Below are 11,278 nucleotides of genomic sequence, written 5' to 3' on the forward strand. Positions count from 1 at the left end.
GCAGGCTTAGAAGTCTGGTTTAAATAACCCCCCAAACTATTTCCGAACTAGAAAACACTGAAGATTAAACTGGAGGAGTTTAAGCTATTTGCTGACGTGTGGAGGGCATTTTGCACAGTGCTGTAGGTGATTTGATCTGATCCAGTAAAACAAGTTAATAAAATTACACTCTGCTCCCAGACCAAAGCTTGTCTCCTGCAGACTGCAGCGAAGGCAGCTGATGCTCACGCACAACCTCGTGCATTTCATCCCGACCCACTCAGGCTTGGACCCGAGAATTCCCTCTGGCATTGCCCTGGAGTCTGGGGGTGGTTAGTCATAGCCAGCACACCCTGGAATGGCGGGAGAGGAAACCAAGCACTCTGCTTCAGAAGTAATTTGCTTGAAGCAAGTAATTTACTCTTGGTATCTTCTGGAATTAGAACTTTTAAAGAGGAGGAAAACGTTCAGGATAATCAACCTCTATTTGTAGTTTGGCTGCTGAAACCAAACAAAGCAAAATAATCCTTAATCAGCATCCATTTTGGCATCTTCTGTGCCCAGATGGCCAAGAACACTAACAGCATGCTGGCCTGTATCAGCAATAGCGTGGCCAGCAGTGCCCCTGTGCTTGGCACTGGTAAGGACACGCCTTCAGTATTTAGTTTGGGTTTGGGCCTCTCACTAGAAGAAGGATATTGAGATGCTGGAGCAGATTCAGAGAAGGGCAATGAAGTTGGTGAAGGGTCTAGAGCACAATGTCTTGTGAGGAGCAGCTGAGGGAACTGGGGTTCTTTACTCTGCAGTAAAAGAGGCTGAGGAGAGAGATCTTCTCTCTACAACTACCTGAAAGGAGGCTGGAGTGAGGTGGACGTTGCTCTCTTCTTCCTAATAACAAGCAACTGGACAAGAGGAGGTGGCCTCAAGTCATGCTAGGGGAGGTTTGGTTGGACATGAGGAATAATTTCTTCCCTGGAAGGGTTTTCAAGGCCTGGAAAGCGGTGGAGTCCCTGTCCCTGGAGGGATTTGAAAGACCTGTGGATGTGGTGCTGAGGAATGTGTCTTGGCGTTCACCTGGCAGTGCTGGGTTAAGGGTTGGACTTGTTGATCTGAAAGGTCTCTTCCAACCTAAACTCTGCTATGATTCTATCACTAGCACTGAAGGAAAGCAAATATGCTCTGACAGTTGAGGAGGAACAGATGAGTGGTTAGATTTGTTTGTGCAGTGCTTCAACACTTCCAGGTTTATTGAGGCATCGAAATCTTTCCAGCAAGCCGTAATGGACAGAGGTATGAGGGTGAGGAATGTGTGGTATTGTATCAGTGTGGCTGGGCAGAGCAAAGCTGAACTGAATGCAGCAGGTCATGGTTTAGCACCAGACTTGGTAGTTAGATTATGGTTGGACTCAATGATACTGAAAGTCTTATCCAGCCAAAATAATTATGACTCTCTGCTGTCAGCTTTTGATAGGGCTTCATTGCCTAATTCCCTACTTTTTCAGCTGACTCTGATCATCATACTTTATCTGATCCACTGTGTCTTTAAGATTTGTTTATCAAATAGCTGCTGCCTGTGTCTGCTGTTAAATGGACACCCACTGACCTGCTGCTCTGCTTTTCAATAAATCCTTCTCTTGCCAAAGGCTTTGGATCAAGTGAAGTAATCTTTCCTCCATCCAGCTCCTCTCAGTAGAGAAGCGTATGAACAGTAAGCACTGTCCCTTCATCTGCTGGGAAGAGGTAACCCTGATAGGTAGAATATCACTGTGTCAACCCCCCAGTGGTAACAGGATCAGAGAAAGGCAAAAACGTGGTGCTTTGATCTTCACTATAATCAGACCTACCAGCAGCAGAGTTGGTTTTATTTAGCCTGCTCATCTGGAGAGTGTTGCAGGACTCAACACAAGGCAGCTGCAAAATCCTTGTGATTTTGTTAAGCACATTAGACTAACAGTGGCAAGAGCTGTTTTTGCAGCAGCTGGTCCTGCCACAGACACACAGGAATAAAGCAGTCTGTCTTTCCTAGGGGACCAGAGGCTGTTTAGCCTGGAGAAGAGAAGACTGAGAGGGGATTTTCTCAATGTTTATCAATAGCTAAAGGGCAAGGGGCGAGAGGATGGGACCATACTCTTCCTAGTGGTGCCCAGTGACATGACAAGGGACAACAGGCACAAGCTGGAACCCAAAAGGTTCCATCTGAAGATGGGGAAAAACTTCGTTCCCATAAGGATGCTAGAGCCTTGGACCAGGCTGCCCAGAGAGTTTGTGGAGTCTTCTTCTCTGGGGAGACTGCAAACCTACCTGGATGTTGCAATGCTGGGCAACCTGCTGTAGGTGACCCTGCTTTAGCAGGGGGTTGGACTAGATCTTCCCCAGAGGTCCCTTCCAACCACCACCATGCTGGGATTCTGTGATTCCCTAAAATTATTCCACATCTGAAGGCTTTCTCAGGATAGTTATAACTCTTATCTCTGGATTACTCAGCAACTGTGTGACTAAGTAGCCAGAAAATGGTTCTGACTTATGAGTGAAAGCTTTGTTTGAAATCCAAGAGTGATTTGATTTGATTTTTGTAGGGGTTTTTAACTTTCTTTTCTGTAGAAGGTGTTCTGGTGCACTTCTCTGCTCAGACTCACCAGTACTTACAGTTGTTTTGTAATCTGGCTTTGTAATCTTGATCATGATTGTAAACATGCACTTTGATCCTTGCTGGGGAGATGGAGTGTTGGGAAGCATAGGGACAGCAATGAGCTGGAATAGGAAACAAGATGAAGATTAGGCTGTAGACTGAGAAGGTGTAGGGAAGGATCTAGGCTAATGGGAATGTGCATCTAACAAGAACCTGCCAGCTCTTCTGCTGGTAGTTTGCAAGGGTTGGCAGCAGGAGAGGAAGATGAGGCTCCTGTGCTTCTCCTGCTATCAAGGGAAGACTTGTCTCTGTGTAGGCAAGTGGCAGTGTCCCTGTCCTTGTGCACACAGCTGTGGCTATGAGCAGACATCCTTCCTGCAGTCCCTGGCCTCCAAGTGTTGGTACTGGTGAGAGAAGCTATAGAAATGCCTGTCAAGAATGGGACAGGGCAGTGTCATCAGCATCTGATGGCATCCCTGGCAATTTCTTCAGTACCACTAGTCAAGCTCCCTTTCCAGACTAGGAGTGAGCTGCTTAGTTTGTGACCTGAAGCAGTGCAATACCAGCATTGTTAGTGGCATTGGTTCCTATTTCTAGTCTTGTGCCATGCTGCACCCAGTCTTTATTCCCTTCACTAAGGTGTGCTTAATCTTACTTCATGAGGGGTCCTCTTCTAGGGTCCCCTTCTAACCCCTGCAATGTGGTGATACACCTTCTGTACCCCAGGGAAGTGGTAGAGTAGGAAGCAAAGCTGCTGTTTGCAAAAGGGAAGGGAGTTTGGGTGAGAGAGGATGCAAGAGGGGTGCTAAGGGGAGAGGTCCCACAGGGATGGGTGAAGAAATAGGGGAGGGGAGAGATCTCTGTTTCCGTGTTCAGCCTATTCCAGATCAGTCCAAACATCACAGCATGGCTGAAGATGACCTTAACAGCATCTCAGGGCTGTCTGGCATCAGGCAGAGAGGAATGCTCACCTCTGTCCATGGCCCTGGTGTTACCCATGTTGCTTTGTGTGCTGTAGATCCACTTCATGCTGCTGTTCAGTCGGCAGGGGAAGTTAAGGCTTCAGAAGTGGTACACAACGCTGCCGGATAAAGAGAAGAAGAAGATCATTCGAGAGATCGTCCAGATCGTTCTGGCTCGCAACCAGAAGACAAGCAGCTTTGTTGACTGGAAAGACCTCAAGCTTGTTTACAAAAGGTGTGAGTAATTTGATGGGAATTTGTGAATGCTGTTTGTACAAGTAACACGTGCTTGAAGAGCAAAAATAAAGCTTGCTTTAAGGAAAACATCAAACAAACCTCTAGGTGCCAGACTAGGCTGGTAGGAGCCTGCCGCCAGCCTTCCAACGGTGTGTGACAGCACAGTGTCCTTGGCTACGTGGGAAGGGTGAATTGGGTAAAGAATACAGTCTGGTAAAACAAGAGTAACCTAATGTCAGTGGCTCAAATTCTGTGAGAAGGCTTTAGGCTTCACTACTTCTAATTCCCCAAGGTATCCTGCTGAGGTCTGTGCTGGACTTTGTCAGGCTCCTTGGGAGGCTGCAAGAGCTGTTCTGAGGAACATCCAACTTCTGTCTTGGAAATACTTGCTGGTGTGCAAAGTGTTAGTGCCCATTTTCTTTTCCAAGCAAACCACCATTAGCTGCCTGTCAATTGTAGCAAACAGAAGCTCTAAGGTAGAGCATGCTGCACAAATGAAGTAGCATCTCCCATTGAGCAAAAATCAAGTTCCATGCTGTGAAGTGATGGCTGGAAACAGCTGACCAGCTGCTGTGACAAGCTGGGCCTCCAGCCACAGCACCAGAGACTCGAAGTAGATCATTACTCCTGTCTTGTGGCTGTTTAATCAAAGTTTTGCTGCAAGTTGGTTATGCAGGTTGGTTGTGTGAGCAGTTTCATGCCTTCTGGCTCTGTGTAAAACAGGCAGTTGATAGCCTGCAGGTTTGCTGAGGTGTGACTTCTTACACCTTTATTTTTGTCATTCCATAAAGAGCAGTTACTCACTCTACAGTTTGTTTCACTCCATTCACTGTTAGTGCTGTTGCAGCAGGTGAGAGAGACCTTAAAGTACCACTGCTTTATGGTTTGAGCAAGATCAGTGCTGGAGGTATTCCACTTTGTCAGGGTGGAGTTTGTTTTTCTAACTAAATGAATGATTAGTTTAAATGATCTGATCTTTTCAAGTGTTCTCTGGGGCACTGTAAGAATGATCTTCTCAGTGCTTATCAGTATCTAAGGAGGGGGTAGAGGGTGGCAAGAAGGTGGGGCCAGACTCTATCAGTGGTGTCCAGCAACAGGACAAGGGGCAACAGCCACAAACAAACCCAGGAGCTTCCATCTACACGTAAGAAAAACTTCTTGCCAGAGCACTGGACCAGATTGACCAGAGAGGTTGTGGAGTCTCTTCTGGAGATGTTCCAAACCTCACCTGGATGCCATGCTGAGCAACCTGCTCTGAGTTATGCTGCTGTAGCTGGGGGGTTGGACTAGATGATCCCCAGGGGTGCCTTCCAACCCTCACCATGCTGAGATTGGAGGGTTCTGTGAAAGAAGATTACTGTTTTAGAGACAAGACAGACATGAACTGCTTAACTTGTAGGAGATGAATGAGCAGAGAACTGAGGATCCAGGTGTTTACTCTGGTTCTATCTTTCTTTCCCTAGGTATGCTAGTTTGTATTTCTGCTGTGCAATAGAAGACCAGGATAATGAGCTGCTGACACTAGAGGTCGTCCATCGATATGTGGAACTTCTGGACAGATACTTTGGAAATGTAGGTTCTGCTTTCTCCCATGAGCCACATTCCTGGCTGGCTGATAAACACTTTTCTGAAGCTGCTTTGCTTCCTCTTCCCATCTGCACTACTCCTGACTCTCTCAATCCAGAGTGAAACTCATTATTGAATTATCTTATAAAATAGCACTTAAACTATCATGAGGTTATTTTTCTATCCTCTCTCTCCCCTGCCTAGATTAATCTTGGTGCTTTGTATGTCTGGCTTGGAATAGGATTTGAGAGGAAAGCTGGAGGAAAATTAGTTTTAAAAAACCCTGGCTTGTCACCAGTACTTTAATTCTCTCTCCTGATATCTTCAGGTTTTATTTGTTTCATATTATTACATAACAATTAAGGGCATGTAAATGGCAGAAAAGATAAAGTGGGTGGTGGGGTTTTGTTGTTGTTTTTTAAGAGAAGGTCAAAAGAAGTCTATCAGTAAGTCTTTAAAGATGACAGGAGCCACATCTTTCCAATGAATATTGTTGAAAATGTTCCCACTACCTTAATTCATCCCTTATTTTAATCACTGTGCCATGACTCATGTTTGTTCTGCCTCAAAACAAAAAAGCAGTTGGTGATAAGGTCAGTAGGACAGGAAATTTGTCCTGCTCTGTGGAGTCGTGTGTGAACGACATAAGCCACATCACAAGTCCTTTATAAAACCTGTTATAAGGTTAGTAGGCTGGAAAGGCAGCTTTCTTCTCTGAAAACCAGTAGGAGTGTAGGTTTGCTCTCTGAAAGCCAACCTGAATGCAGTGTATTGAATAAAAGACAGTAAGTGGAATAACTTTTCTCTAAGTCATTGCAGCAGAAGCTGCAATATTAAGTAGTATACAGGATCTTTCTTCACCCTGCTACCTACCAGAAGAGTGCATAGGGAGGAGGATGCAAAGAAGATCATAAAATCATAGCCTGATTTGGGTTGGAAGGAACCTTAAAGGTCATGTAGTTCAAACCTCCCTGCCATCATCAGGGGCGCCTTCCACTCGACCAGGTTGATCAATGCCCCTTCCAACCTGCTTTGGAACACTTGCAGCCTCCACAGCTTCTCTGGGCAACCTGTTCCAGTCCCTCACCATGCTCATGGTGCTTCCTAATGTCCATCTTCTTCCAGTTTGAAGCCATTACCCCTCATTCTGTCACTGCATGGCTTTGTAACAAGTGCCTCTGCAGCTCTCCCATAGGCCCCCTTCAATGCTGGAAGGCTGCTATAAGGTCTCCCCAGAGCCTTGTATTTTTCAGGCTGAACATCCCGAACTGTCTCAGATGGAGCCAGGTTCTTTCCAGTTGTGCCTGGTGACAGCAGTAGATTAAATGGACATTAACTGGAACACAGGGCTTCCTCTCAACATAAAAACCACTTTTTTACTCTGAGGGTAAGCACAGGTTGCATAACAGGACTGGGAAGCCTGTATCCTTGGAGATGTTCAGATGCTGTGGTCCTGGGTGACAGGCTGGAGCAGACACTGCTTGAGCAGGGAGGTTGGACCAGCTGACCTCCAGAGGTCCCTTCCAGCCTCAACCATTCTGTGATATGTTGAATGTATTTGATCATCCTAACAGCTCTTGTGCCAGCAGTGCTTATAATGCTATAACAGGGATTTAGATGTGGGGTGTCTTTTTGTCCTGGCAGGTCTGTGAGTTGGACATCATCTTTAATTTTGAAAAAGCTTATTTTATTCTGGACGAGTTCATCATCGGTGGAGAAGTACAGGAAACTTCCAAGAAGTCTGCAGTGAAAGCCATAGAAGACTCTGACATGTTGCAGGAGGTAAGGCAGAGGTAGACAAAAGGCAAGGACCTCATCTTCCTACATCTTCCTTGTTTACCAGGAGCTTAAAGTGCAGCTCAGCCCTTCTGCTACTGCATTATCTAGAGCTCTCCAAACTACAGCTGGGTGCATTCCTGTATGACCTGCCCTAAGCAGTCCTGCTTTGCAGTGTGGTTGGACTTAATGATCTCTGAAGGTGCCTACCCCTAACTTTTAATAGGTATCATATTGCAGTTAAGAAGGTTACAGAAGCTTTCAATTCAGTTCTCTTGGCATCTACTAGAATCCACTGGAGGTTCTTCATATACTGTTGTTGCTTTCTTGCAGCTTAACTGCTCGTGGGTGTTACATTAAATACTTTAAGAATGTGTCTAAGCTATTTCTGTAAGGGGAGAGCATAATCTCAGTCTGTATTTTGTGAATACATCTGTCTATATAAATACAGAAAAATCTCTTCTGTCTCCCTAATCCATTGGAGACAAATGAGCTGTCCTGCAATGTACAAAACTGCAGCTGTCTTGAGAGAGGACAAGGAAGTTTGAATATTACTGTACTGCTCCATAATAGACACAGCTCCACACATACACAGTGGGATCAAGTGCACCCTCAGCAGCTTTGCAGATGGCACCAAGCTGAGTGGTGCAGTTAACATGCCTGAGGGATGGGGTGTCAACCAGAGGGACCTGGGCAAGCTCAAGAAGTGGGCCTGCATAAAAAAACATGAGGTTCAACAAGGCCAAGTACAAGGTCCTGCCTGCACCTTGGCTGGGGCAATCCTCAGTATTAATATAAACTGGAGAGTGATGAGATTGAGAGCAGTCTTGTGGAGAAGGGCTTGGGGGTACTGTTGGGTGAAAAGCTGGATGAGAGCCTGCAAGGTGCATTTACAGCCCAGAAGCTGGCTGCATCCAAAGCAGCCTTGGCAACAGGTCAAGGGGGGAGATTCTGCCCCTTGACTACTCTCTGGTTGAGACCTCACCTGGAGCACTGCATCCCGCTGTGGAGTCCTTAGCACAGGGAGACTTGGAACTGTTTGGGGCAGGTTCAGAGAAGGCAACAGAAATAATCCAAAGGCTGGAAACCTTCCCCTGTGAGGACAGGCTGAGATGGGTGGGGTTGTTGAGCTTGGAGAAGGCTCTGGGGAGACCTTATTGTGGCCTTTCAGTATTTAAAGGGACCTATCAAAAAGAAGGGCACAGACTTTTTAGCAGGGTCTGTACTGACAGGTTGAGGGGCGATGGTTTTAAACTGAAAGAGGGGAGATTAGGACTAGATAGATGGAAGGAATTTTTTACACTGAGGATGGTGAAACTCTGGCCCAGGTTGCCCAGAGAGGTGATAGATGCCCCATGCCTGGAACCATTCTGAGCAACCTGCCCTAGCTGAAAGTGTCACTGCTGACTGCAGGGGAGTTGGAGTAGATGACCTTGAAAGGTGCCTTCCATACCAAACCAGCCTGTGATTCTATGGTAATGTGTCAGTTTCTTTCTTTTCTGGTTTTTTCCAGACAGTGGAAGAGTACATGAACAAGCCTGCCTTTTAATGCTGAAACTACCTGCAGAGAGGGAGAGAACTGCTGTGTGCACCTCTCAAATGCACTTCCTGAAGTTGTTTCCCAGTGTGCCAGATCCTCAGAGAAATACCTGAAGCCAAAAACTGGAGGGGTTTGTTTGTATAATGGTGAAGATGAAGGTCAGCTAATGTAGCACAGGGTTTAACAATTCTGGGCTTCTTTCTCAGAGTTGTCACTCCCCTTGATCTAGTTTCTCTTCTTGCTGTACTGAACACTTGTTTGGTACTGTTTCTCCTAGCTGTGAATGTTATCATCCTAAATTGTCCTGTTGACAGTACTTTGAAGAGGTATTTTTCCTAGTTTTGATCTGCTGCTGACTGTATGACTCTACTTTTGTACCAATGGCCATTGTTTTGAGTGCAATGATTATTCTGCTCAAATAAGACTTTTTTTTTCTAAAAGCCAAATTGTTGTGGGCCCTGTTTTCACAAGCTTCTTTGGATGAGATGAGAAGAAATACTCTTCTCATGGACCAGACACTTCCTGTCACTATCTTCCTTCTCTTTTCTGCTCTAGTCTGCTAATAAAACCGTTCCAACTGCTACTAGGGTGCACTCCACATCTCTGTTTAATCTGACTGCTGACTCAGGGCCTGCTTCTCCCAGGTTCAATTAATCCTTTGTTTTGCATGGGGATGGCCTATTTATAGCTCTCTCTTCATTTTCCTGTCCTTTTCTAGGTCTACCAGACCTGGACAAAGACTGCAACTTTTAGAAGTGTGCAGCTTGAAAGCAGAAGGTATCCTGAAGAGATTAGTCGTTGGGATTTTAGGGTAAAAATCATCTCATGTATCTTTGATAACCACCAATAACCACTTCTCCCAGTAGAGTTTTCCAGTCCTGAATTCACACCCCTGTTGGAATGATCAGCTTTCCAGCAGTTGAACCTCCCTCATTTCCATGAAGGCTGGAAAATTTAATCAACCTTTTACAACTTTCCAAGCTGCACAAAGGAAAAAAAGGGAAAATAGTAGAGAAGAATCAGCTGGGGCACACATCTTGCTGTGTGTTAGAGAAGATGGCAGCTGTGTGCAGGGAACCAGGTCTGTTAACTGGCCTGTCTAGAAACTGACTGGCTTCCTTGGAGAGATTATTTCTTTCTTCAACAGAATTTAAAGCTTGGAGGAATTCTGTTTCTCTTAGCATGTAACTCAGAGCTAGATGTTTTGTTTCTGCTAAGTGATGAACTTGTCTGTGTCAGCAAGAACGTGCCCAGCAAGACTGGAGAGGTGATTGTCCTCCTGTACTTGGCAGTGGTGAAGCTGCCCCTTGAATATTGTGTCCAGTTTTGGGCTCCTCACTTCAAGAAGACATTGAGGTACTGGAGCAGGTCCAGAGAATGGCAATGAAGCTGGTGAAGGGTCTCAAACACAAGTCTTGTGAAGAGTGGCTGGGGGAACTGGGGTTGTTCATCCTGGAGAAAAGGAGGCTCTCTGTAACTGTGAAAGGATGTTGTAGCCCGGTGAGGGTTGGTCTCTTCTCCCAAGCAGCAAGTGATAGGACAAGAGGAAACAGCATCCAATGGATGTTAGGAATGATTTCTTTCCTGATAGGGCTCTCAAGGTCTGAAACAGCCTGCCCAGGGAAGTGGTTAAATCATAATCCCTGAAATGATTTCCAGGCTGTGTAGATGTGGTGCTGGGACCCATGGTTTAGCAGCTGACTTGTTAGTTTGGGGTGGATGGTTGAAGTCGATGGTCAGCCCCAGCCTAATCGATTGTATGATGCTATCTGCTACAAAAATGAGGTAAGTTATCAAATGTGCCAGAAGGAGCTGAGTATTGATTCATGTTTCCCTCCATCATTTTCTTTACTTTCTGGGCTCAAACAGCCAGCATTTTCCTTCAGGGATTTTTTTCTGCTTTTTTTGCATGTTCTGCATGCTTATTGTAATGTTTTCATTGCTGCTTCCTTCCCAGCCCGCTTGTATCTTCCCTGGGTGGGTGGCTGGGGTGGTTTGGAAGGTGAGACCGCTTTGCCACAGCATGAGAACTCTGCTAATTCTCTGCCTGTGTTACATAGTCTGTCAGTAAAACTGTGGTAAGCTGGTTCTTAGCATCATGCTGCTCTTTTTCTCCTGACTTGATCCATCTGTTTTCTCTGCACTGATGTCAAAGGCATAATTTCAGCACTGAAAAAAAAAACACAACAGTAAAATTGCTGAAGGGCCTTTAATACTCTGAAGACATTCAATTTATCAGTAAATTAATGACATCTTGTGAGTTGTGTGTTATTTTTCTTATGGCTTGAAATGAAGTTTTTTAAAGTGGAGTGTTTAATTGATTAAGGAACCGCTTCAGAATGTGCAAAGATGCTTCTATAAGTGACTTGTAGTCAGTGAAATCATCAGTAGTTTGATTTGCTTTTACTCTTTGTTTGGAGCCGTGCTGTGATTCTCTGACTTGCCTGAATTCTGGAGTGTATCAAAATAGGAGTTCCAAAATGATTTCTTGGTATAACACAGACGTCATAAACCTGTCTTTTCAGTCATCCTAAGAAGGAATGTAGGATTTTTCTGTCATTTTGAATGAAGAAGAATTCCTTAGGGGGA

General features: G+C 45.3%; 1 protein-coding gene across 1 annotated transcript; it reads left to right on the forward strand.

Moving 5' to 3' along the window:
- The first annotated feature begins 1,259 nt into the window (after window positions 1-1,259).
- AP1S3 (adaptor related protein complex 1 subunit sigma 3) lies at window positions 1,260-8,962 on the forward strand. The gene is made up of 5 exons (XM_009897607.2): window positions 1,260-1,277; window positions 3,627-3,805; window positions 5,271-5,379; window positions 7,018-7,155; window positions 8,663-8,962. The coding sequence occupies exons 1-5, from the start codon at window positions 1,260-1,262 to the stop codon at window positions 8,696-8,698; spliced, it is 480 nt and encodes a 159-aa protein (XP_009895909.2). The 3' UTR covers window positions 8,699-8,962.
- Window positions 8,963-11,278: the final 2,316 nt, after the last annotated feature.

The sequence above is a fragment of the Dryobates pubescens genome, chromosome 32, assembly GCF_014839835.1.
Source record: "Dryobates pubescens isolate bDryPub1 chromosome 32, bDryPub1.pri, whole genome shotgun sequence".
Lineage (NCBI taxonomy): Eukaryota > Metazoa > Chordata > Aves > Piciformes > Picidae > Dryobates > Dryobates pubescens.

Excerpts from the sequence above, each read along its gene's own strand:
- AP1S3 (XM_009897607.2), top strand. Across the intron at positions 5,380-7,017 it reads TGGACAGATACTTTGGAAAT|GTCTGTGAGTTGGACATCAT; the intron begins GTAGGTTCTGCT and ends TTGTCCTGGCAG. Across the intron at positions 7,156-8,662 it reads ACTCTGACATGTTGCAGGAG|ACAGTGGAAGAGTACATGAA; the intron begins GTAAGGCAGAGG and ends GGTTTTTTCCAG.